General features: G+C 43.8%; 1 protein-coding gene across 1 annotated transcript; it reads right to left on the reverse strand.

Moving 5' to 3' along the window:
- Positions 1-110: 110 nt before the first annotated feature.
- Positions 111-27,824, reverse strand: waslb (WASP like actin nucleation promoting factor b). The gene is given in 12 exon segments (XM_069156773.1): positions 111-2,846; positions 4,699-4,807; positions 4,911-5,114; positions 5,116-5,453; positions 6,965-7,118; positions 9,286-9,328; positions 10,901-11,084; positions 15,085-15,108; positions 16,813-16,909; positions 17,960-18,046; positions 18,291-18,425; positions 27,443-27,824. Coding segments are annotated over 12 exon segments (1,542 nt in total). The 5' UTR covers positions 27,548-27,824; the 3' UTR covers positions 111-2,784.

Consider the following 27,824-nt stretch of genomic DNA (forward strand, 5'->3'; position numbering starts at 1 on the left):
CCACCTAAAACACACAGGCAACGCAAAAGCTCGTACGATGACACGATGGAGAGCCGTGAGCTCGAAAACGCAAAAATAAACCAGTCGTTTTTTTTTTGTAGGAAACAAAAGTTTTATTTCTGACATTGTGCGTCCTAAAAACAAACGTTTTGAAGAAACATCCATTACGGCGAGATAGGAAAGGTCAAAGACGCCCAAACGCCCGATAAGTATCTTAATATTTGACAAAAGAGGTCACTTCATCAAACAGGCGGCAATTTGAAGAGGAACACGTTCATCTGTTTGCCAACCGAGGAAAAAAACAAAAAGACAACGGAGTTGTTCCACTTTTCCCACATTTCCTGTCACTTTTCTTCTCTTAAGTATTTACGTCGCACCGAGTTTCGGTTTCGTTTCTTCTTCAAGGCCGAACGTGCTCAAACCAGCCTCCCGGGACCGGAGCGCTGCTAACATTTAGCTCGACGATGAAAAAAAAAAAAAAAAAAAAAGTCTTTATTTATAAAGCCAATTCAGGATTTAAACAAATTTAAGCCAACCCGAGAAGCACACGCGAAGTTTGAAAAGCTACCAATTTCATTTTACCGTCGAGCCGCTGCAGAGAAACCCTGCGAGGTCAAAACCCAGTCAGCGGGTCCGCGGTGCTTCGGGACAAAAGGTTCAAAACAAGACTGTGCACCTTTTAAAAGAAGAAATAACGACATACTTCCTCTTACATGTAAAATGCAACAACAACAACAAACCCCACTCTTACTTGTTTCAGTTCACTGCTGTCCGTCTTGGGTCCAGTTTCATCTTCTCGTCTTAGAAGCTCCACGTGACAACAACCTTCACATAACTAGTCGCCTCTGACAACTTCAGCGGAAGTGGAATCTGTAAACAAACTTAAGATGGATATCACTTCATGACAAACAGGAATCCTTCTCCATGGGTTTTTTTTTGTTTTCTTTTAGCAGATTTGAGCATTTAAACATTTTCCTAAAGTGAGTTGCATCTGCTGTCAAAAGTTACATCTTCTCGCTTTAAAAAGACTCCCGTTGATTAGTAAGTCCGTAAATGAGGCTATTTTTTTTTATTGCTTAACATAATAGCTGCAAATAGGATTTCTTTCTTTATCTTTTTACTCCTTTTTAAACTAAACTGGTTGAGTCAACCAAATTTGGACAAGTTATGCCATTGCAGTTATCTTTCACTACTGACAACGCACACTTTTAATTCAATTTCCTAATTGATGTAACAATATTTGCATTTAAAAGTGTTGTCCTTCGTGTTAAATAAATACATTACTGGGAAATATTTGACAGATCAAATATGTCAACGCGATCATTTGGTCTTTGCAGGAAATAATTAACCGCCGTCTTGAGTTCTTAACGTAAAAGTGATTGTTATGTTGCACCTCGTGATTCACACGTTGGCCAAGAAAATATTTATACTTGTCAGAAGGATGCAATGATGAAAATAATGTTTCTCCCCATCAGCTTTTAATGTCTACAACGGGAAGGGCGCTGCTTCAGCCCTGCTGTTTCTGTACAGTAACTTCGCATTATCAGGTGTGTAAAACTAAAATGTCTTTATTCCTCAAGCTTTACATGATGAATTACCTGACTCCAACAAACAGGCATTTATTAACACTCTGCTTGTTACTGTAAAAAAAAAAAAAAAAAAAAAAAAAAAAAAAAAGGAAAAGAAAAACATAAATTCAATTGAATCTGTAGTGTTACAGTGACACAAAAAAAAAAAAAAAAAAAAAAAAAAATTCACAACAGATAGCCAGCCATAACACTGCGGGCTACCTCCATTTGTGCACTGTTTGTAACGCGGTGTGTTAACGGTTACAAAACGCTTGATGTCCAAGTGTAGTCTGCCTCGTGGAATTAAAGCATATGCACGTTCCATTACGATCTGAAAATGTCCTGTACGCATGCAGCGAGTCTCCTCTTTCAAATCTGTGCAAAAATATAACAAAGACTCAAACTCTGGAGCAAATTTACAGTCCACAGCAAATGAAGCTATAATATTCCAAAAAAGAGCATTTTCTTCTTCGTTTTAAGAAAATATGAGCGCTAAACTAGGATCATTTGAATACGTAAAAATAAACTACAGAGCAAAAGGGTATGAAAATAGTAATTCCCCCCTCCCCCCCAACTCCTAACGATGACACGATTAATCAAAAGATTTGTGGCAACTCCTCTTGTTGTCTTGTAAGCCCTCCCTTCAAATCACTGACCGAAAAAAAACCCCCCCAAAAAAACAAAGAAAAAAAGAAACATTCAACTATTAAATTTGAAGACACTTAAAATCGCACGTTAATCTGGGAACACGGGAGAGTGGCGGGGAGGGAACATGTGTGACGGGACGCGGCGGATACGAATGATGGCTGAGTTACAGATGGAGGTGATGAGCAGAGTTTGAGACGTGGGAGGAGAAGACAGAGATACACAGTGATGGGAAAAAAAAAAGCAAAAAAAAAGAAAAGAAAGTTAAAATAAGAGATGAGACATGTTGCTATAGAGAGACAGAGATGTCAGCCAACAGAGTACGGACGAACGCGACACAGATAAAGAAACAACAACCTAAAATGAAGAATGACAAACATTTACAGATTAAATGAGGTATTGCACAGATTAATACAAACAAAAAAAAAAGCATAAAGGCAACAAAAATATACAGCAAATTGCTAGAACATTTACATTTATCGTTTTGAAATTAAAGATTTCGGTTGAGAAGGACGAGAACGTATTTTTTTGTGTCATGATCATCCGGGGGTCGGGGAGGAGAGAAGAACTGCTAGTCTTCCCACTCGTCATCGTCCTCAAAGTCCTCGTCGTCTTCATCATCATCGTCCTCATCTGTGGAAAAGAAGAAACGCGAACAAAGTTAGCTGAAAGAGTTTGAAGTTATGTTAACGAATGAATGAATCGTTTGGTATGAAATTTCCTGGGTTCCATACTGAGCCAAACAATTACCACCAGTAAGTCTGTTTATGTACTTATGTACAAGAATTTGCAACTGAATTCAGCGGCTGCCGAGTAGAGTCACGCTGAACGTGAACACCTCGAGACCCCCCCCCTCCCCCCCTCCCCCCGGTCACTTCTGTCCGCTGACCATTTCAAATAAAGAAACAAGAAAAGAGAACGACAGCTTCACTTTGGGCAATTTTTAAAGCTGAAACTGCACTGTGGGATTTAATGGTTAAAATAAATACATTGTGAATATGTTGTTGTCTCAATGGACACGTTTTCATTTCATTTTTTCTATAATTGAGACGAAAGTGTTTTTTTTTTTTTCTTAAATATCAGCATGCAGCATTTAAGTGACCGAACCGTTACACATAGAAATGTGGCAAATTTGAATGAATATTTGTATTTTTTTTTCAAACTATTTTATTGTTTTCTCGGCTCCATCCAAAAATGACTGACTCCAAAACAGATTCATACAAAACTCTGAGTTTTGTGAAGCGTTACAACCCTAACAATGATCCAAACGAGAGCATTTTCCCGACACCGTCCTATATTTTTAACATTCTCTTTCCACCTTGTATATAATATATATAGATATATACTGTACTGTATATACTGTGCATTTTATATTTTATATTTATATTTTTACTGCTATTTTACTGCTTTTCTATTGTTCTATTATTATCTTATTATCTTATTGCTTCCTGTAGCGAAAATTTTTTTTTCCCCTCGGGGATTAATAAAGTAACTACCTAACCTAACCTAACCTTCTGTGAATCATTTCCTTCAAGCAGGAAAGAAAAAGTTCAATGACCTGAGACAAAAGTAAAAAAAAAAAAAGAGTCAATCACGAGGATGTTCGAGACCGATGAGGAAGTGGTGAAAGTGTAGTTTGCAAGTGTATTTAAAGTGTTATCTGACAAACGATGAGTGACGCAGCGTCTGAGTGCCTGCAGCTGGAGTCGAGCAACTGCTGCATTTTTTTTTTTTTTTTTTTTTTTTTTTTAAGTTTGAAGAGTGCTCATCACTCCCCAAGATCCAATCAAATGAACCGAAAGATTTCTCTCACGGCTGCCTCCGGCCTGTCAATGATAAAAGCCGGTTTCGCTTGTATTAACATTTCAGTTTCCACAGTAGTTTGACTGTCTTTGGCTTTTGTCTAATTATTACAGGGCATCTGATTTCATTTCTGTATTTGGTTTTGATTTCATATGGATCTGAAATGCGTGAATGTGGGAACGCCGTTACAGACTCAAAACCGACCGGCCTTAAAAGTAAAGCAGCTCAATGTGGTCGCTTCGTGGGAAAGTGAGACAATAAAATATGATCTTTGAGCTTACAGGCTTTTCAGTCACCAAATCACTGCACAATAAGTTTGTAATAATGAGACAGAAACGTAATCTGATTACATGTGTTTGATGCACCACCTTGCTGGATGATGCTTTACAGCACAATGGCAAAAGTGGAACCAGGTTTAACCCTCTTCAGAGGTCACGCTGCATTTTATTGTTGGCTGCTATGAACAAACTCTGAATGGCTGTAACATAAGTACGTCAAATAAAGTGAAATAAGTTTAATGGTAAGTATGTTTTACGACTGTTTAAAAATACCAGTGGATTTCTACTAAACACGACATTAAACAGGAGACAAAGTTAATATCAATAATATGCTCTATGATGTTATGTTGCATTATATTACAGGTAGTTGAGGAGATGATGACTGTCGTTGTGTTTGTATGTACCTGAAGAGTGAATAGCTTTGCTCCTTTTCTGCATCACCTCCATCAGTGCCCCGACGATGCCTGCCGAGGGCGCCGATGCCGCAGGTGTTGATTCGGTCGCATCCTCCCTCTGTGGAGACGAAGCGTGAGCAGCAGAGTTCAAACACGGGGAGGGGGGGGGGGGGGGACGACAGATGATGGACACATGTGGTGTGTGATGAAGGAATACTTACAGGTTTAAGTTGGATTCCTTGTCGGATTTGGTCCAGAAGTGCGTCTCTGCCGGGTTTGGACACCGGCCGCTCTTTCTGCTCCACCTTCTTCAGCTGGGTCCCTTCTCGGATCTGATTCAGCAGCGCCGACTTGGTCCCGGTTGAGGACAGGCTGCTGTCCCCTCCGTTAGCCTCCACGGGGAGCGGAGGAGCTGGGGGCGGAGGGGCCGGGCGGCGGCGGGGGAGGCGGCGGAGGGGGAGGCGCGCCGGTGCTGGATGAAGAGGAGGAGAGCGGGGGAGGCGGCGGGGGAGGCGCGGCGGGGATTGAGGCGTGGGCCGGCGGAGGGGGAGGCGGGAGGGAGCCTCGGCTGGGTGGGGGAGGCGGTGGGGCGGACATGCCCGGCCGGGATGGGGGCGGGGGCGGGGGTGCAGAGACGGGAGCTCTGGAGGGGGGAGGAGGCGGCGGGGCGCCTCGCCCCCGGGCGGGGGGAGGGGGCGGGGGTGCTGAGCTGTGGTGTGGGGGAGGGGGAGGAGGGCCGCCTCTGGATGGAGGTGGTGGAGGAGCTGAAGCGAGAGAAACAAAAGAAAAACTTAAAAGTTATTGAAGAAACTTTTTTTTTATCATACTCAAGCATCATTCTTTTTTTTTTTTACACTGCAGCTTTAAAACAACATCCAGAAATAATTTCATACATTTTTCACTTTTTATTGTCTACACATTACTTTCATTCAGCGACAGCTGGAACATCTGGATGATAAAGATTTCTCGGTACAAAATGCTCGTGGGCTTCTTGCTTGTGCACAGCCATGCAATCATAAAGTTAAGCCACAGGGGGGCAGCCTCCTTGGATTTCACCATCGACTGTATATAAAGATGGATGACGCGCTGTCTACTTCCTCCCACTGTCCAAAACTGAGGATAAATCTCGGAAGCAGGCGCTGCCAACTCGTGCCGGTGACGTACAGGTCGACCTGTACACACCCGCCTCCGACGCTACGTCACTCAGAGCAGCTGTCGCGCTCTTGTTATAGCATCAAATAGCTAATTATAACAAAATGTATCAGAAAACCAGATTTGGCACAAATTTATTTGAGGCGTCCTTTGATTTTTTTTTTGTTGGTTTGGCTCATGTCCCATCCGCTAGCATGAACGGTGCGGGTTCATGACCTGTACTAACGCCTGCCACCGGGGGGGGGGGGCGATTTAGATGTTCACTTTAGGGGAGCCGTCACGTCTTCCATCTTTTTTTTATACATTCGTTGTCTGCAGCTAGTGTTAATTTTGTTAAGAAAATCTTGTATTTGTTGACAGCCCTTCAAAAATCGAACCCCTTTCGAATTTGTCAGAACCTGGGATTCATTTAAAAACATGCTTTTCACTTCCAGTTTTCAAATGTCAAAAGCTCGTTCCGACCTGCTTCTATGACGACCAAGTCCTGCTGACGAAGGTTTCAATTCACATGCAAAGGGTTTAAAGTTTACAAGTGTGGCTCAGCGTCACATTAGTGTAGGACAGAAGTTAGAGAGCAAAAAAAGTATTCAAAGAAGAATCAACACGGCAACAACTCCGTTGAAATGAAGGAAATCTGTCCGACATGTCAGAACAGCCTGGTGTGTCTCCAGCTGGCTCCGAGTCAGGTCATGACAGCACATCCAGTTGAAGAGCAAAACGGCAAACACGTCATTGAAGTAACTGCAAAGGCCTCACACAGGTTGAATTCACAGCACGAGTCTACATGCACAGTCGTAAGCTGTCACAGCGGGTCATGCACAGGAACCTACCGCTCCACCTGGGCGGACCTGGGGATAAAACCACCACACTGGTTAGACTGTCTCTAACTGACTTATCAAGCCAGTAAACATGTTGTCACATGGCTAGCGTCCTGCACAAATACACACACAATGAACAGATCAGTTTCAAATTTATTATGCTTATAGCACCTTAACGAGGGACAATTTCCCTCTCCAAATTCAAATTTTTGTCCAAAGGAAAGATTCCGTTTAATTCCCCTTTAACAGAGTAAATCCGTAAACAGCGACCGCAGTCTGTGCCCCCTGCTGTGTTGCTGCCTCACCTTGTCTCCGGAGCTCATTCTTGACAGCCTCCACGCCTCCTTTCTTCTCGATGAAGTCGTAGATGACCTTCGAGGTCTCCTTGTCCTTCAGCTGAGCCTCAGAGATGCCACACAGGTCGAACAGGTTCTTCAGCTCGGGGTCCAAGTTATTCAACTGAGGAGACACCACAGAGGGAGACGTTACATGTTGTACCCGCACCTACACTGTACATACAGGTTAACACGGAGGTAAACGAATTCGGGACTTTCATGCAGAAAAAGATGCTACGGGTAAATTAAACTGTTTTGTTTTTGGAATTTATAGTCACCATTGCATTCCCAGTGAAGTCGACTGTTTCAGTGCACTCATGTCATATTGGACACAATTAATTTATCATTAAACTGTAAAAATATCCTGCCTCCATTATATATCTCTGTCATCGTGGTTTGGGAACCACATTTCGCTCTATAAACTGATACAGATTTTTTTCTTACGTCCTAATATCACTATCGACCCAAAAAACTCCAGTAACATCCAGGCTCTACTAAAAATCGATTAAAAACTGAATGTATTCCATTACTGTGAATTAGGGCTGTAATTAACAATAACTTATTTCGGACTATTATTGCCTATTATTTTGTAAATTTTTAAATATTGGAGCCATGAAGCAGCAATTAAAATCCCAAATGAATGCTATGAAATGTCCTATTTTGTCTGATCAAACAGTACTGTGCTTGAAAATGGATTTGAACAATCAACGGATTATCACGGAAGTTGCAAATGAATTTTCTGTTGATCGATGAATCTTTGCAGCTGAGCAGGATCTTCTTGATGGGGAGAATTTCTTGTGAAAGACTTGGGTTCATTGTCAGCAATCACAAGTGATCAACAGAGGTGGGTTTAAGATAATAAGTAAATTACTGAAGGAAAAAGAATATATTAGTTTTCCTAAATTGTAATTGCATGACTGTTTAGTCGTCAACTTCACCAGATGGAACCACGTCAGCCTCCTGATCACAGTAACTGAAACATACTGGCAACAACAGGGTGATTTCCCAGATGATCTCTCACGTACGGGCACATTTCTTCAATCACTTGCTTTATTTGTGATGTGATTCTCCGTCTTTTAATCTGTATTTATGAGCTCTGCGGCTCGGTAACAGAGCAACTGACATGTTCAGTTTGCTTCTGTTTGGATTAGAGACACATTTGAAAAAGCAGGATGAGCCAGTTTGACATCGGCACTGAGAAAACGTGTTCATCCGATTCAATCAAGAGCTGAACTTTCTGTCACATTACATGTTGCTTTGTGGAGACACTTCTAATAAACCCTCTAAAAAAAAAAATCTCCAAATGAGATCAGAATATCAGCCTCTCCTCTGCCACCTGGTGGTCTGCGTACAAGTTACAGCAATTTCATCACTATTTTGTTACAAGAATTTCCTCTTCAGCCGTTTCTGTTCCTCCTATTGTGTTTTATTGCCAGGAGAGACGGTGAAGAGATGAAGCCGAAAGCCACAAATAATACACTCCATCTTTATTTATGGCCATAATTTCCGTGTCTGGGTGATATGATGGTGCACCTGCGTCACATAGAAGTGAATCTGAAGATCCTGATGTTCACACTTATTGCTACGGTCTTCTGTTTAAATCCAGAGTAACATGACATGAACAAAAAAAAAAAAAAAAAAAGAGGGATTATCCCTTTAAAAGTTATGCAAAAAGATATTTAAAGTTCTTTACTTTCAGAATAAGTGGTCTTGACTTTATCTATAAGTGGAAGGATGGAGCAGTTAAGATGATAAAATATATCTGCTTCTCTTTTGTCAATCCACTCGTTCGTGCCTCAGTTTTTAAAGCCCGCGGATTTTAGAGGTGAGCAAGCTTTGTTTGACGTCACCCGTTTGAATCAATCTAAATCCTTGAATGCATTAACTTATGAAACCCAAATCATCGGAACCTCATCTTTTCATTTACAGACAGAGGTTAGTCCTCTGACCTGTATGATCTCATAGCCATCACGCAGAATTACTGATGAGGCTTTTTTGGGGGGGAATGAGTCCATGGATTATGCAGATGCGGGTTGATTCTCTTCCCTCTCGAAATCTCCTTGTGTAACACTGCTGATGACTTGGCCCCAGCGGATCGGCTTAATATTTTGGAGCCGATATTGATTTTTTTAATTTTTTTTTTAATCTGTGTGCAATAGAGACTGAGAAGAGGAGAAACTACTGGCCGAGTTTTGAGAATGTTTAGAGGTCATACACTCCGGCATGCGCAGACACACACAGGCAAAAAACAAAACAACCCAGAAACATCCGGTGACGTGCATGTTGCTTACATCGAAGCCTGTGTTGGGATCCCATCCTACGTGTCCAATGTGCCTGTGAGAGAAGCAAAAGAGACGTGATGTGACGTATGATGTGTTAAAGAGGAGAAGACGTACAGCGCACACTTGTATTTACACAAAGAGCAGAGAGACACATAGAAGAGGCTCAATCAGCTGTTTACAGCAAAACAAAGGAAAACGCGTGTTTCTAACCCTGACGGCACATCGGTAATCTGCAGTAGGTGACCCGACGGGATATGAGCTGCAACCGACATCTTTCTATTTTATTCATCTTTCACATACTCCATAGGATAGGAGTTCACCAGCTCCTCAAGCCTGACTGTGGACCAATATGTCATATTTCTATAAGAAACGTTGAGACCTTCAATCACAAAGATTAACCATTCCGTTTTATTCTGCTTAAACCTGCAGTGTGGAGCTTTTGTCTCCCCCTTCTGCCTGTGAGAGTTATTACAAAAACACCGTCAACACATGCTTACATCACAGGCTTTGCTGGGGCTTACTCTGTGGCTACTGCTGCAGACGTAAAATTACGTCACAACACCCGTTAAAAGACTTCTTTCACGATCAGAATTTGATCAATCTGGTCTGATAACATTTGGAAAGTCGAGAAGCCTCTGTCGCTCATGATCTTCCCACAGAGCATGCTCAGTTTGCTTTCATCTGGCCAGCGCAGGAATGTCTCCCCAGACACCAGATTTAAAAACTCTTCATACTTTGAAATACAGAGATATATGGTGTATGTTTTGCACTTTTATAGTGCTTTATCACCTTAGCGGTCTCAAAGCGCTTAACAGTTTGCCTCCCATCCACCCACCCACTCACACACCAATGCCATCGGGAGCAACTTGGGGTTCGGTGCCTCCCCCAAGGACACTTCAGCATGTGGGCAGGAGGACCCAGACATCAACCATCTGATCCACAGCCGCTCCATATATCTGACAGCGTTGTGCTCGAGTGTAATGGATGTTCGTTTATTTGTAGAAGTTCTGCACTACAGCATTAAAATACATTCAGCAAGCTGATCCTGTTGTGTGTGTGGAAAACCAGTTCAAATAGAAAACACTGTGAGAAAGTCTACGAGCTCATCCTCAAGGGCTCCAAGATAAATGTGTTATTTTCAAAATGTAAAATGTTTATCAAGGAGCAATCCGCTACCACATCTGGATATTTTTGTAAATAAACAGCAATACACAAGAACTTGCTGGTCCAAATGTGATTCTGACCACCGATTTTTAAGCTTCTGTAGCGCCACCTATGGTATAAATGCCATTAACACTTTGCAGGATTTGATATGTGCATTGGAATAAATGTTGTTTGTTGCGGCTGCACCGATTGTAAAAGTGATGCGTGTTAATGAAACACAGTATAGCATATCAAATATCAAAATGAGTTTTGCAAGTTTGATATGTTATGTATTAAATTCATACAAAGTGGTCTGCAAAAAATAAATTAAAACATTTTTAAAATTGTGGAAAATCTGTTCGTCTGAATTGAAGTTGGACAGAAAAAACCCCACATTAAAACCCCACATATCAGACATAAGATCAGTGTTTCTCCGTCACCGGAAACCAACTGGACCCTGCTAGTGGATGTGGTGACTTACTGGAAGTTGCTCGGCGTGCCGATGTCTGCCTTGGTCAACCTCTTCTTCTTCCCTTTGGCCTTTTTCTCCCTCTTGGGGAAGGAGGAGTGCACAATGTTGTTCACCTGGGAGTTGTTATGGTAACGGTGAACACTGTTGATCTCTGGGTTCTTGATGTCGACGGTGGCCATGGGCAGCGTTGGTCCTGAAAAACAAAGGGAGACAGTACTGCCGTTACAGCTTATGTAACAACACATAGAGGACAGTTTTATTGAAACCAAATGAGCTATGAGGTGGTTTTTTTTTTAAAGAAGTATTTTTAAACACTTAATGCCTTTACCTTCATTATATTTTAAGGAAAAACACGTTATGAAAGAGTTTAACAAGTCATAAAACATCTTAAATGACTGTGGCTCCATATGGAAATCCAAGCAGGGGAACTTTAAGGGCCAACAACGTCCTGTAAATTATGTAATCCATTATATAATGACTATTACAGACTGTCGGTCAGGTTATTCAAACGACATCACAGCACTGGTTCAGACTGAAAACTGATACTGAATAACATTATTACCGAAGACTCTCTGAGACCTAGAGGTTTGTAAATCTATTGTACAACTTGTTCCGACAGTTCGGTGACCTACTGTCTTTCACTAATCTGTGTTCTCACTTTGGCAGATGACGCATCTCACAGTCAATCATCCAAACCGTCAATAAATATGCTTTTATTTACTTAACCCTGAACCTGGCTCCATAGGGAGAAATAACAAGTTATCAAACTAAAAGCATTAAATAGACAATGTTAAATGCCACAAGATCTCTGAGGGACAAACGCACATTAAAGTCCATTTTAAAACACATTAAAGTCCATTTTAAAAGGAGAACATCTTCGTGTTTATGTGTCAGTGAAAGGAATAGGAAGACTTCTTTTTCTTTACAGACTACGAAAATGAGCAATGCAGGCTTACCAACATATCCCATAAGAGCAAATGGTAGTATCACTTGCAAACAAGCAATCCACACCGAGTATCTGCACGGAACAACACGCCGCCGAACAACACTGAAGTTCAACCAACAATGAGAAATGTCCACCATCACCACAACAACCGCTCCAGTATTTACCTCCAGCTTCGACATTTGTGCATCGTGTTCAATAGCTTTTAAATAGAACTTTTAAAAAGCCTAATTTGTCTTGTTTCATTGGCACAACAGCACCTCAGCTGGAGCACGTACCTCTAACACTCTCGCTACAGGGACTTTTTGGAGTTTTGCTGGGCGAAGGCGAGGCTGACCGACTGCGCCGCCTCCTCACCTTGTCCCAAATACACCTGCCGTCTCTCGCCCCGCAGGGACTCATGCCCACGTCGAGAAACATTTTGCCGCCCAAGCCGGAAGTCCGCCTCTCGCCGCAAACGGAGAGCCGAGCAGCGGGGTCGGCGAGGGACGGGTACAGTTCGTCCTGAGGCAGGACCAGGCAGTGTAAGGAGGACAGACAGCTACCGGGGCCCAAACGTCCGCCTCCCACGGTCGCTCCTCCTCCACCGCCATCGCTGTTGAGATCGTCAGAGGGAGCGGACAGGAAGGTGGTGCAGAACATCATCGTAGAAGACGGCTGGGCATCAGAGATACGGAGGGAGAGACGGCAGCAAACCAAACGGGTCTGAGGTCTTCTTTCTCACTCAAGATAAAAGGACGCAGATATGTGGAAGAAATTATGGTGGAGAAGACATGGACGGGGGTTCTCAACCCCAACAGGGAAAGATGATCCACTTGTTGTCTTGTTTCGGAGGGGATTCCAGTCTTCTCAGGAAACCTGAAAGCCGAGATGGTCCTTCGAGATCTCAAACCACAGACTTGTGAAGGAATTGCATCTTCATTTAATGAACTAATATCCTCATCGGACATCTGGGAGAGCTGCCATGCACACTGCCTGAGCTGGAGAGGCAGAAAAGAGCCAGCCAAACCTTATCCATCCTCTTCTATTCCCTACTGTCAGATTATAATGCTCGAGATTGGCCTGCTGCGATCATTTCTCCACCCACATCAGCCCCGACCGACCTCCCTCCTTCCGGAAAAAAACACACAAATGGATCTAATCCCAGCAAATTATTCTGGATTTAGAGCAGGATTTTTACGTAAGCATTAAAACCCATCCATGGCATAATCCCACATTAATCTCTGGGGTTTCTACAACATGATGAAGGGGTGGGGTGAAGGAAGGAGCGGTAAAGGCAGGGCGACGGAGAGAGAGAGAGAGAGAGAGAGAGAGAAGGAGAAGGAGAAAGGACAGATGAAATGAAGAGCGGAGGGGAGAGGGCAGATGAGGATAACTGATGAGCTGGACAGGAAAGGTGCGGGCGGAGTTGGGCGGAAAGCGAGAACCAGACCAGAAACGACAGGAACGGAACCAGGATGGGGAAATGAGAACAGGACAGACGGAGACGGAGAGGAGATACTCCTGTGGGACATCGACCGATTTGCACACCGACGCGCACTTTTTCAGACACTTGAAACCGCGCAGGACAAATCCGAGATAGAAACATTCCGATATACGACGGCACGTGCAACATTTTGAACACGAGCGTATACCAGCGCGTCATCAACAAGTCATCCGCTGGTCCAAAATGAAATACATGGTGGATTGGGCACATCATGTATGATCGTATATGGCATCAGAGCACAAGCTCCACATGCCCAACAGCATTAAGCTGCTCTGGAGATGAGCATCGGACACATGTTTAAATGTGTAATTTGTTTAGTTACGATCTCGGAATGGCTGCATACACACACACACACACACACACACAGATATATATTAGAGCCAGCTGGGTCAAATCACGCTGCCTGTCAGTCCAGAACTGGTTCATCTCCCGCCCCTGCTGTCTCCAACTAGACTGTGTGTCCACATTATAAATGTGTAGACGTCAGCAAATGTATTCCATCTGTTTGGTGATCCGACCGTCCCGAGCGGCAGGATGACGCCACGCACGGCGAGACTCCACTACAGGACACATCGTATCATGTTAGACTGTGTAATCACAGAGTAATGGCGTCATGAGTTTGACATTTCTTTCCAACACTGACTGCGGCAGTTATTTCTTCGAGGTTCTCCGCCCCGCCTTCATTGAAATGTAGGAAGTATGTGTAGGCATTTGTTTGTGTCTACTAACAGAAAAATAATGATGTATATTCACAGTAAAAGTAAAGTAAGTAGCCAAGTCCCAGTTCCATACTATACAATCCAATGTACAACATACTACTTGTCAATATGCAGGTTTTTTTTTTTTTTTATCCATTTTGCATCCACAACACACGTCGACCTCTTCAAACTATCACAAGACTTGTTTTTTCTAAATGTTCCCAGAGCTGTTTCATAATGAATTTTTCCAACTATAAGCACTTCCTCTGTATTGTTTGTGCGTTGCATCGTGGGACAACAGTGTCCAAACTAAAAACAATGTTTTAGTAGAGCCTGACTGGGTTGATACGGGCTCAGCACAGATATCGGTATCTGCTTACAAGTTGTTCATTACAGAACATAATGCAGAAAAAGATGTTTCAGCTAATTTAGAAATTGTTGAAAACATTTGTATTTTTATTTATTTATAATTATTACATTCCCAGTAAAACTGACTGTTTTAATAAAATGATGTCACTTTAGGCAATAACATTTTTCAATAATTTGGAAAAAATACCCTGCCGAACACCAAAAATAACCACATTTCGATCAATATCGAATAAAAAATATCTGTATCAGTCTCATAAATACAGCATCGGCCGGGCTCTAGTTTTGAGCGTGCAGACTGGCAGTTTAGAGAACACTTTATTTTCTCTAATGCGTGCACAGAGCACGCTCAAATGTGCTCTAAGCTGGTATGAAGTATGGAATTGGGACACAGCTAATGTCTTAAATCAACTATGTAAATAAACAACGATGTTGACAGCTGTTGATTTATTTGGTAACAACTGTAACTAGCTTAGTCTTTATTTCTTACATCAGGCTTTTAGGGGTTCACTTTTCTCTTCGGAATAACATATTGTTGGTGTTTTCTACAATATAAATTATTGGTATATATAGGCCACAATGGGAGGAAAAAAAATCGTCTCTGAAAGGATCCTGAGATTCCAGCTGTATTGACCAACACCATCAGACACAGTTGTGACACTTCTCTGATTATTTCTGAAGGAAACAGTGGAAAACGTACCATTTGGAGGGTCGCGTCTCTTCTCTGTGAACACAGACAAATTACATCATTACAATCCTGAGCTGAGCAGCGAGTTGAATTAAGAAGAGGCGGATGAGTGTGAGGGCGTCAGAGAGAGAAGGGAGAGCTGTGTTTGTATTTTAAGAGCAGGATTCGGTGGGATTGTGCATTTGCTGCAGAGCGGAGAGTTAATGAGGTAAAAACTGCCAAGCAAAGTGTTCAGTTAATGTGTTCAGGAGATGTCAATCACACTCTCAGACAGAGAGAGAGAGAGGGAGGGAGGGAGAGAGAGAGAGAGAGACACACACACACACACACACACACACACACACACACACACACACACACTTCAAAATACTAATGGCTTGGGTTTCCCAGTGGTTGAGGATCAGACAGAAGAAGCCTTGTAGTTAAGATGAGGCATCCAGCGCAGAGGGCAGAGGGGGAAGAGATGAAAGAGAACGATCCATTTGACAGTGCAGGAAGTGACTCGCAGGAGAGGAAGAAGGAAGACGGACGGTCTCAATCAAGCACGTGACCATAAAATGTCAGATAATACTTTTAAGAAGGAATCTGTGGATAAACAACGCGTTTCCAATTTAACGCTCATTCTGGGATCATATGGACACATTTCCTCAGATAAAGACTGATTGCTTCTTTTACTTTATGCAGGAGTAAAGTCTAATTGTTGCTGGAGTTGGAGGAAAACAGCAGAAAGGCTGAGCACACACTATTAAATGAAAAAGAAAACATATGTGTGCACTATTTATGTACTTTTAAAAAAAAAATTATTCATAAAAATATATCATGGGTAAAATGGTTTAAAAATGTCATCTTGCTTATATCACCATGTTCAGGTCATTAAAAAGACAACCATGGAAATATTGAGCTCAAAACATGAATTTGTTTTTCCCATTTTAACCTGACACTGTAGCGCCCCCCTTGGGTCAGTCTGCATCATTTTCAAAAGCCTGGCTGCACTGTTGTGATGATGCAGCACTTATAGTAGGTTTTTGCTAAAAAAAAAAAAAACAACAACAAAAAAAACAAATCACGGTTGTGAGGAAACGCAGGACAAATTCAGTTCCTATGAAAGTATTTGAAAGGTTTTCTCGCTCTCCAATTATAGAAGGTTTCTATCTTTGAATATTTAAGATTTGTTTCTTTCATGTGACTTGTTGTATGTCATAGTAAGACAGGAATCTGATGATATACCTGAATGGCCGACGCTAAAGCAAGTTATCAGACTGACAGGTGTGAAAACACCGCTGTGTTACCAACAGCTCTGGAAACTGAAAAGATTGTAGATCAGGAGAGGCAAGAGGCAAAAGATGATGCAGTGAACAGATCCAGGCAAAAAAAAAAATAAAAAAAAATAAAAAAAAATCCTCAACCATTTTCAACGCATGATGAATGGATCATTTTAGTGCCCATGAGTTCACTAAGCTCATACATTCAAATTTAGATGTTTTTGCCCGGTTCTGTGTACTAGAACGCTTTCGAAAATGACATGTTTAGATTTTCTTTTTAATTTTGTGCTTCCACCAATCACGTCATTTCAAGCCCCGAAACAATTCTTTTATAAACTGCAGATCAAAAAAGGCTTTTAAAAAGTTGGGATTGTTTTGAACACAAGATACAAATTTGCTAATCGTGTCATTTTGTTTTCAGAGAGTTAGATCAGTAGTGAGGTTTGGAGGGGAGTCAGTAGCAGCAGTAAGTTGGTACCGGTTTTCCTCTGTCTCCTCCCCATCAGCTCCGCCACGTTACCACGGAAACGCTTGGTCTCCTCCTCATTGGCAAAGTTCAGACCCACCTGGCATGTCTGTCAACGCACATACAAAACAGAGAAGCGTAAAAATGAATTCAGACACATTTGTTACTTGTTGTCAAAGGTCAACTAACTTACCTTACCTACTTTTCCTGACTGAATTTCCAGACTTATTTCCATGAAGTGCGAACACTATCACTACAATCTGCAGTCCCACATACCTCGTGGTCTGCTGGAGGCGGAGCCACCGTACCAGCCAGCAAGATGTTTGCTCCACAAATAAAGAGCTTTTATCACATGAAAAGCTTTAGTTAAAACACAGATGGGGGGAATTCTGGTGCTGTTGTTTTACATGGAGACAACAGATGCTGAGGTTTTGTGGGCAAATCTGGTAGCTGGCTCACGCATGCTTCTCATGGCAGTTTGCCGAAAGAAATTCTGGGGCAGATCTCCTGTCTCAAGTTAACAGCATCAATTTGTATCAGCCCCACTCAGTAGTCTGTGGTGTTTTTTTTGCCGTTTCATCACTTCTAAAAATGCTACTGTTGCCATTAAATCTCTATCACGGTCCTCCTTCATGTTTTTAAGACGCTACAAAATGTATCCAGCTGTGAAAAAGCCTGAAAAGCGTGCAGTTAATGCAGAAGTCCAGAGAGTCGTTGCTGTAAAGATGTTACGCCCTCTTGAGTTGCATTGTTGTAAACTGGCAGGTTTCAGACAGCTGCTCACTGATGAATTATGAGTTGTTGCAAGTTTCAAAGTATCTTGTTATAGACTTTTGGTCTGAAATGGCTCAACACAGAGAAGTCATTAAGAAAACTGAAAACTTTAAGCAGCAGCTACGAATGTTTTCAACAAACCTTCACGGTTTCCATTTAAATATTAGGTCTAAATCAGGGACCTTTTCAACGAGGCGTCTCGGCGTAAACACCTTGATTGTATGAAATGCGCAGACGGCTGCTATTTCATAAACGGGTGCAAATCGACAACAAATGGACGCACGTTTCAAAGTGCTTCTCTGTGACCGAACGTGGGTGCTGACGTGGAATAACAGATGAACAGCAGTAAAAAAAAGAGAAGTAGAAAAGAAAAGAACCGACTCACATCTCCAGCAAATGTGATGAAGTACGGTCTGGAGGGGCAGACGCTGAAGTTGTTGTACAGCTCCTGTTCGAACAACACCTTACCGTCCTGTGGAGAAACAGAAAGGCTCTCGAATGAACAAAAGATATTTTAATATACAGGTAGTAAAAACAGACTAACAGGTGTGTGGTTCTAAAAATACAGTAGAAGGTCTTTATGAATGCTGAATGGTGGTAAACCGACTCTCACTATGGTGAATACAATCTGCCCAAGTGCTGTTCATTAAAGAGGTAAAACCACTGAACACTCATCATCAATGTGCAGGATTGCTTCTTGGCTTCGATGCACCGACCTTGATGTCAAGGACCCTGATGTAGTAGGACCGTTGTGGGTTGTCTTTGACCAGACAGGCCACCCCGCAGCATCTCTTGATCCAGCTGGAGTTCCTGTCTGATGTGAACACCTGGACCACTGCTGAAGACAACGTCTGGAGGGGAAGGAGGGAGAGCACAAGAGTCAAAATCCTGCGGAGCTTAATGTATGATACGTAGGCAGCGTTTCTTTTTCAGCCATGTAGTGATTCTCCCCCTCAAGGGAAAAGAGTGGGGGGGGGGAATAATAAAAAAAAAATCACATTTTATAGAAGGGGATATAAGGAGCTTTTTTCCTATAAAGCTACTAAAGCCGAGTAACGGCTTTTATTGCGAGGTAGTTTATTGGCTAAAGCCCATGTTTGCAAAACTCTAGATCTGTGAGATTAAATGTTCGAGACAGACGCTGGACGGAGACTCTGCTAATCTTAAAGAATTCAGCGTCAAAGCTAAGAAATAAAATTTTAAAAAAGCGGTCAGAGAAGTGCCGATGGGTTGTTTCTAGTTTGGTATTCTATGCGTCTTCAGTGTTTAGGAGGAGGGATTGCGACTAATCCGATGCCTGGCAGTTTGATCACCAGTGAACCCCAAATAGCAGCCGATGGCAGCCACCATTGTGTCATAGGAAAACTATATTTGCGATAAAAGACATCTAAAAGTCGAGGAGTTGAATCATTTTATAGCGACCACTCAGTCGACTGAGATTCTTCAAGTCGAAGGAGTCCATTTTATTTTCTCGCTCAGCTCCTCCACTCTCTTAAGCTTTCCTCCTGCTGCGACTGCAGTCTGATCCTCACCACCTCACTTCTAGGAGTCAACAGTCAGATACAACATCAGCCCTCATCTGATCCCACTCGCTCCTACAGCTCCACCATAAGCGGAGGCATCAATGATGGAAAAAGTTGTTCTACAGAGACTGCAGTGAACAACAGCTCCTCAAAATAAACCGATTCCTGACAGTCCCCTTTGCTTTTTCCTGTTCGGAGAGTTTTGCAACCGTTTCTTTTACAACATGCATGTTTTCCCCACACACATGGTGACCCCACTACACTCTCACACTCAGCTGTCGAGTCAGGCTTTTCTCCCTTCATTGCTGTCGTGAGCAAATCAAGTCTCTTGTCTTTTTATTCCCCAGGTATAAAAACAAAAAGGAGCAAATCGTCGTATCCAAAAGAAAAATCAGATTTGACTGACAAAACGTGGGTGTACTGCTCTTAATCATATAGTGCTTTGCACGTCTAGCAAAACTGGATTTATTTGATCGAACACAGAAATTTGCCTGTTTTCCAAAAGCTGGACTCATCATGTACCTCACAACATTCCTACAACGACACACAGAGGCTGCAGCAACGTGTTGTGTGCTCTCAAGGAGTTCCCACCGAGAGAAATGCATGAACAGGGAAAAAGCTGGAGTCAATCAGATCACAGTTTTGTGGCACGTGTAACAAAAGCATGTCGACACTGAGCGCAAAACAAGTTTCAGAACGAGAATGATTACGACGATCGTCGGCTTTCCTGAGCTGAATCTCAATGACAATCTGGGGAATCACCCAAAAATGGCAGTTTACATGTTTGCTGACTAAACTGACCGAGTCTAGTCATCAAACTTCACGAATACAAATAAATTTTAAAACTACATCTGAAAAAGCAAACCGACCAGGACGCTACATGTACTAAAAACTAAAACCCCTCAAAAACATTTAATTTACAGGAAAGCGTAGATGCTTTGAGAGAACATCAAGACTTCTTCACCGAATCAAAGCTATGAAATAAATCACTGACATGAAGCGACACTGATTGTTTACATGTTGTTTCCCTTTAGAAAAAACACAATCTGGTGTCTGTAAGTGACAGAAAAATACACGATCAGTCACAAAAGATGCAAAGCTCCTCTGACTGTGGATGCAAAGACGGGAGGTGGGTTTACCCTGTTAAAAACACTGCGAGCATCTCCTGAAGTTTAAAATCCCCGAAGGATTCGATTTATATTAAAGTTGAACCCGCACGCCTGCCTTGACGACTACACGTGGTCCAGTTAAGTATAAGAGACATCTCAGCCCTCCTCTAGAGCCGCATCGACCACGCTGCTTACCGGCGTATCACCATCAAAGCACTAAAAGCTCAAGGAAAACAGAGCACATAAACTTCCCACATCATCCCTGTTAATTACACCGTCAGTTAACATCTGTCAGTTTGAGATGAAACTGCATAATGCTATGCACAAACACACACTATAAACGCACCCGGAGCGCACACAGGGACGTGATCATAAGACCAGATTAGACCCCCACGGTTTTTACAGGCTGCTGCAGAGGTTTTCTGACACGGGTGTGTGTGTGTGTGTGTGTGTGTGTGTGTGTGTGTGTGTGTGTGTGTGTGTGTGTGTGTGTGTGTGTGTGTGTCCAGATTCACAGCCATCAACACACACACATGAAAGGCAGCGCGCCACAGAGGGAAATGCCTGCTGCTGCTTTAAAGTTCCAAGAAGTTTAAAGTTCCAGGAAGCGGTGCACCACCTGAACACAACATACAGACCCACGCCATTGATCTTTGTAATTTAGAGTGTTGGTAGTGTGTAAGGTTTCATTTAAGGGAGGCGTTCAGATGCAGAAATATAAAGAGGATTTGCTGGGTTGTTTTTTTTTTTTTCCTGCTTTTACACTTTGGTCTCTTTTGATCTTGCGTTTTTACGCCGGCCGTCAGAGGTCAGTTACGTCAATAACTTTAGTCCCTAGTCCTAATATTGTTACTAAGAACAACCAGAGCTTGCTTTAAATATCACCAAATACTGCACACAACTTTCAGCAGCCTCCAGGCTTGTGTTTGACTCCACCACGAACATTTCCTGAATATCTGGTTGCACTGCTGCAGCTCACGGTTATAACATGAGAAGTCGTGTATATGGTCCGCAACGTGAGCGGCGCCAGCACCACACAGGTTAACAATTTGGCGAGACAGGAAACACAATGCAGCAAATCCTGCGAAGGCAATGAAGACGGAGGGAGAAGATGAGGTCGTTGGGAACGTCAGCATTTTCCTCTGATGTATTATTACGTTACGCAGGAAAGCAAAATACGACGACAACGACTTGCCACTATTTCTGAAAACCTCAGCAGACACGTCACAAGTCGTAAAGTCAGAGCTTTCAGAAAGGTGAATACCAAATGAGGGGGACGTTCATATGGACTCCTCTCAGGAACATGGTAAACACGACCCCATTTGAAGGCAGCGCAAGACTTCGTAAGCTGGTACTTCTTCGGTGAGGTAGTTTGACCAAGAAACCAAAACTGAAATCACGACGCTGCGTAGAAATGAAGGTAAAGTTCAGTCCTTCGGTCGTAAAACTCCACTCGACTGTGTCTCACTGTGAAGAAGCCGTGGGCTGCTGTTAAACACTTCTTCTGAGGTCATTAGGGCTGTTTTGATGTTAAGATGAACAGCCACTGCTGCAGACTGGATGTATGGGAAGGCAGAAGAAAACCGTATCAAAAAAAAAAAAAAAAAAAAAAGAGGAATTTTTAAGGTTTGGTTTTACTTGCAAGCAGAAGAAGTTTACAATTTATTTTCGTCTGGCAGAAAAGGCTTTGAAAAGTTGTGCCAGTCATTGCCGTTTCATAAGCACGACTAACTAAATAAGACTTCTCAGTAATGGTTGATCCAAAACACGAGCTGGAGCTTCTACGGAGACAGTCAGACGTCTCCTCACTGCGATGAAGACGACCTGATGACTCACTGCCTTCACGCACAGCAGCTCTGCGTATAGGAAGCCGAGTTCAGCTTTGGTGCTTCAAGGGAACTGCTGCAAGGCCACGCTGCATAACTAACATTAAACAATGCGCAGCACGGCCTGAAATGACAGAAAAAAAAAAAAAAAAATCCATTACAGCAATCACAGACATTAAAATATGTCCTCAGAGAGTCTTTCAGCGATGCACGTGCTATAAACATCAAGTCTCTTGGCAGCATTACAGCTCTTGATGTTTTGGGGGATTTTGGTCTGAAATAGCCACGATCAAAAGAATAATATGAATCTCAATGATGCATTTCCTGTGATGGTGTCCGGGCTGCGAGGCCCCGCGGAGCTCTGATCGTTCCTGACAGGGTGAAAAGGCCGCAGGAAGTGGAGCTCGGTCAATGGTGCCATCAAGGTCCGACAAATACGCTCGCTCGCTCCCTCCCACAACCCGCTTGTTCTCAAAACACGCTCAGTTTCCACATCTGTGCTGACCCGAGCTGCGACGATGACGCAACTGCTTGTCCGGCACAAAGTCTGCAGTCACATTGTTTTATGGTTCACTCGGAGAAGGAGAGAACAGGAGGTGCTGCACTATAAACTCAAAGTACACCGGAGCGGGGGACAGAAAAAAAGAAAGTGTGGTAATTATGAAACATATTCTCAATTCCCTTGAAAGTAACAGGTGTGAGATATTAAGCACAGATTAGAATGGTGGACACCACTGAGCCCTAAAGACGGCAGTTTTGCGCTTATTAGTTAACAAACTGTGTTCCAACACCCATACTGCCATACTATTTAGTATGCCAGAAACATATTTAGTATGTCCCAATACATAGTATGTGAAATGCAGGCTGCCAAAAATACCAGGATGTCCGACTACATCCGGTCGTCTGTTGCAGTCTGTAGGCCGGCATGCTACTTCTGACCCACGATCCTCTGCACAGCGGATGATACGTCGCATTGACTGAGATGCTGAGAGAGTTGGTGGCTCGAATGCTCCACCCGGCTGCAATTGGCAAAAGGAGGAGGAAGAGGAGGAAGGAGGAGGAAGAGGAGGAGGAAGAAGAAGAAGAAGAAGAGGTAAAAAAAAAAAAGGAAGCGTCCTCGTTACAAATCACATCTTTTTTCTTTTTCTTCCAAGAGGGTGAAAGTTCAAGGTGCATTTTTGTGATGGAGCAGTATGTCCCAACTGTATGCAGGCTGCATGCAACAGCACATACGTAGAAAGAGAAAAGAAAAGACAAAGTATGTGATTCCGAATGCAGCTAAAGACACACGACATCGAGATGCCGCCGCTCAGTTGTGCCTGTTTTGCTTTTTACAGGATGAAACTATGGCTGACGTTTCAATTCTGAATGTCATCTCGCCACCATTTGGCCGAGCTTTTCCACCTTGGCACAAATTCGGCACCGTTACACCTCTTCACAAGATCACCGGGAGAGGAAGTCAGTGAAAGGAAGCGGGAGGGAGACAAAATAAGTGGGCGAAGTAAGAAATAGAAAATATTCTGGTGCGGAATAAAGAAGCACAAGAAATACGAATGAAGAAAAAGGAAACTGACGACACATGAAAGAGGTAAAGGGAAGATGACAAAGAGGAAAGGAAGGAGAGAAAATTCAAAAACGGGAGAGGTGGAGGAAAAGAGGAGTCGTGTTGCACTTCTCCAGCACAAATCACCAGAGGAGGCCGACCACGGGACTTCCTGTTGGACAGGACTGCTGATCAGGCAGTCTGTGCGCTCTCGCTTTCTCACACACACACACACACACACACACACACACACACACACACACACACACACACACACACACACACACACACACACACAGTGTGAATTGGACCCCTTCCACTTTCTGCCAAGTCAGACAGGGCTGCTGATGGTGAAAACAGCACAAGGAATACCAATGAGTAAAGCCAATGAGTAAAGCCACCGTGTATGTACATGTTGGTTTCTCTTTGTCTCCGTGCTTGACAGCAGGATTTTACCGTGCAGGATGAAATATGTGTCAAGCTATTTTAAGTAAAGGTCTGTTACCTGCAATTAGTTTAAGGCCGTAAACGGTCGGATGCGTCTGTTCAACGGAAAGACTCGACTGTTTATTCTCGGTTTTTTTCCATGTACGTGATCGTGCCATCAGACAATCCGCAGCACGCTCCCCTTTTGCGGCGGATTGCCGAGTGTCTCTGGCGTTGAATGTGTCGCTCCTCCCATCTGTAGCCTCGGCCTACAGGGACCGGTGTGGCCTCCTGTCTGGGCCTCGCTCCCCGTCTCCCTCAACACCTCCACCTCTGCGCTCCCGGCCGGTGTGGGGTCTCCCGGTCCTCACCTGCCACACGGCGCCGAATCCTCAGCGGGGCGCAACTCCAGAAACCGTTGGCCCGAGGACGCCGCGACACGTGGACGCCAACCTTGCGAGTCGCAACCGCCCAGCTCAACGTCAGTGTACAAAAAAAAAAAAACGACTGCTCAACTCGAAGAATGTCAGTCGACTGAGTGGTGTCAACCATCGACTTTCAGGGGACAGAATCTACTGACTATATACATATCTATATGTGACTACATATTGTTAACTAATACACACATTTCTCTTGAAAAACAGAGCTACTGGCCACACGTCAGACATTCCTTTGTAGATTTGAAATGCTCATAGATTGAAATCTATTCATATCCATAACTTTTAAGAGAATTTAAAGTCTTTTGGGGCCACTGTCCAAGTCTCAGGCAGCAAAGATAACCGCAGGATTTAAAATAAAGTTGCATGGACAATTTTACTTCCATGTTATGAGGGCAACTATTCCCTGGAAACTCCTGAAGCGATGCTGTGCAAAAAAACCGCTGTCAAAATCTCCCCCAAACGAAACGCAAACAAACTGGAGAAAAGCTGTGCTACTTTCCAAGAACCCACTCGTATACAAACAGGCCTTTTACAGCCGGGGTAGATCCAGCAGGTGGGGGGGGGGGGCTGCCCATCTTCGAAAGACGACGGGAAGGAGAGACAAAATAAAGGTGACTCTGTGAGTCCTACATTTTCTGCATAACAAGTACGTTACGCAAGCTGCAATCATTCAGTCAGCCACAACATCACTGGTGGGCATCCTAATTAGATTGGTGGGGGGAGACACACAACGTCTGTCTCTTCAGCCAGTCTCCCTCCCTCACACACACACACACATTTTGTCTCTCCCAGTCTCACTCTGCATGAAAAGACGAGCACGAAACACGCCAGAGCGTAGGACCGAGAGGAATGTTCCCGAGTCCACGTCTCCGTCACGTGCTGTGTGACACAAGAAACGCCAGAGGAACGCTGCCGCAGGATTTCGAACAGGTTACATAGCTGTGGGTCACACCTTAGAAACCTGTGTGTTCACGTACGGGAGGAAGAAGGCGGGACATCCCAGCGCATGACCTCACGCAGGCTCGACATGTACCGTGTCACGGGACAGGAAGCGTGGCTTTTCCAAAGCAAACATGTGTGCAGGCACCTCAAATACCGAGAGCAGTGAGCCGAGCAGCTCGACGGGCACAAAGGGGAAGAGACGTTTCAGCGGCTGGCGAGCGCACCACCTTCACAACCACAAAGACGGGAAGAATGATTACTATGGGGAAGTAACCCGAGAGCAGGCTTCATGTTTTAGTCCCACTTGTGTGTTAAACGAACCACCTCTCATACCTGTAGAGAAAACTCAAAAAAATAAAATAAACATTCAACTTTATTTAATCTGAAAACTTTAACACAAGTCTTATCTGTAATAGATGATCAATGGCAGGTGAAGAGGTGACATTCTTTCCAGCTCACATCACTGGAGTGACATTTGGTGCTGAACACCTCTCCAACATTATGGGCGTGGAGGTGGGGGGGGGGGGGGGGGGGATTACACAATTTACTAAACCAGACGAAACCTGAGCAACACAGCCACCCCGCTTTTCATTCTCACATCACGTTACATTTCATTGAGCTGACGCTTTTATCCACATCTTCTTCTTTCCTTGTTGAGGAAATGAACTGATTTAAAAAAAAAAAACTAAAAAAAAAAACCCTCACAGCTGAGTGCACCATCACACAACCTCACACTAAAAGCAATTGCCTTTGAGATACAGTGGCTGTGTGCAGAGTTTATGGACCACATCATTAGTTAAGTGAAACAAAGCCTACGTCTGCTGTCCACGGGACACCCCATCCGAGCATTACATTACATTAAGTCTATTGACTCCGTTTCATTTAATAAGATGATTGTAATCAGGGTGTAAAACCCATCAAACATTACCTACATGCAGGCTGCTGGGGAGGAAAAGGGGGGGGGGGGACCACAGCACGTGTTTTAAGAGTCTCTAGCAAGCAAACGTGTATTGATCTGGTGCTCCACAGTCTTTTTCTATTCTTGATATGTGTTGAAATGGATGAGGGTTATTCTGATGCACCAGCCAATGAGGAAGGGTGATTTGTCAGGTCTGTCCCGCCAGATCATCAGGTCCAAATATCCAAAGCACGCCGTGCTAACGAGCCACGCTTGTGTGGGGGGGGGGGGGAAACGAAGGTGCAGCCGCACGTGTCTCACTTCGGTCTCCGTGATCTGTCGGGTACGGGGGGGGGCTGGCTGGGACGCAAAGTGCACGAGGAGGGCATTACAATAAATGAGTCAGCTAAATCCTAAACGTGTTGCGTAATATCAGACTATGTCACACCATATTGAGTCGTGACATTGCACTTTGGTGATGTTGCCTGCGGTCCCGGTGGTACAGCAGGCTGCTCCCGTCTGATTTTTGGGACTCGTCGGCGCGTTCATTCTTCTCGGTGGACCCGCTTCCCGAAAACAACCAGGGTTCAGCACACGTTATGTAACGTCAGCGCAAAAAAACCCCAAAACAACAACCATCCCTCTAACCCCGCTTGAGCAGCTCCGACAACCCCCCCCCCCCCCCCCCCCCCCGGCTGTCCACTCCTCGTTGAGCTCGGGGCGGTTATGGGTGGTGACTGTCAAGGATTTTTTTTTTTTTTTGCTGGATGATTTCAGGTGTTTTCAAGCTGGCGAGTTAAAACAGCAGAGGCCTCGCGCTGAAACCAAAACTTCCCAATTGTCGCCGTCCCGAGCGGGACGTTTAACCCCCCCCCCCCCCCCCCCCCGCCCCGTCCCGTCCCGTCCCGTCGCTCGCCCCCTTTGCCCTCCCCTGGTCGCCCCCGGGCTGTCAAAACAAACAAAAACAACAACAACAACAAAAAAACCCCTCTTAAATTCAAACGTTACCTCTGAAATAACAACACAAAGCTGTAATAACGATCTGCCTTCTTCGGGACAAGTTAGCGGTATTAGATTTATTTTTATTTTTTTCTTAGCCAGCGACCACACAACAATTTAATGGAAAAAAAAAAAAAAAAAAAAAAAAAAAAAAAAACTTACGATGCATTTCCTGCCAAGGTGGTTGAAGATGGATTCATTTTCCTGCTGTGTCAGTAGTATGGAGCCGACGTTTGCCTGCCGCCGCTGCGGCGGATGTCCGCTCATGATTGGGGATCGATTAATCAAAGTATGCACCGACTCGTGATGTGAGATCCTGAAAGATACATAAACAATCCGTCGGTCATCCGTGGCCTGCCTCCCCGACCCTGCACGCCGGCTCGCCTTATCCCCGGGGGGGGGGGAGGGCTCTCCGCGAGACTCGGGGTGCCAGTAAAAAAAAAAAAAAAAATGTGTGCACTTTGGGGATGTTGTGCGAGGTCCCGCTCCTCCTCAAAATAACGTCAAAACTGGAGCAGCCGACCGAAAACAGAAAACAGCAAAA

This window comes from Embiotoca jacksoni, unplaced genomic scaffold, assembly GCF_022577435.1.
Source record: "Embiotoca jacksoni isolate LCO1_2020_lvr unplaced genomic scaffold, fEmbJac1.0.p SCAF_21, whole genome shotgun sequence".
In the NCBI taxonomy this organism is placed as follows: Eukaryota; Metazoa; Chordata; class Actinopteri; family Embiotocidae; genus Embiotoca; species Embiotoca jacksoni.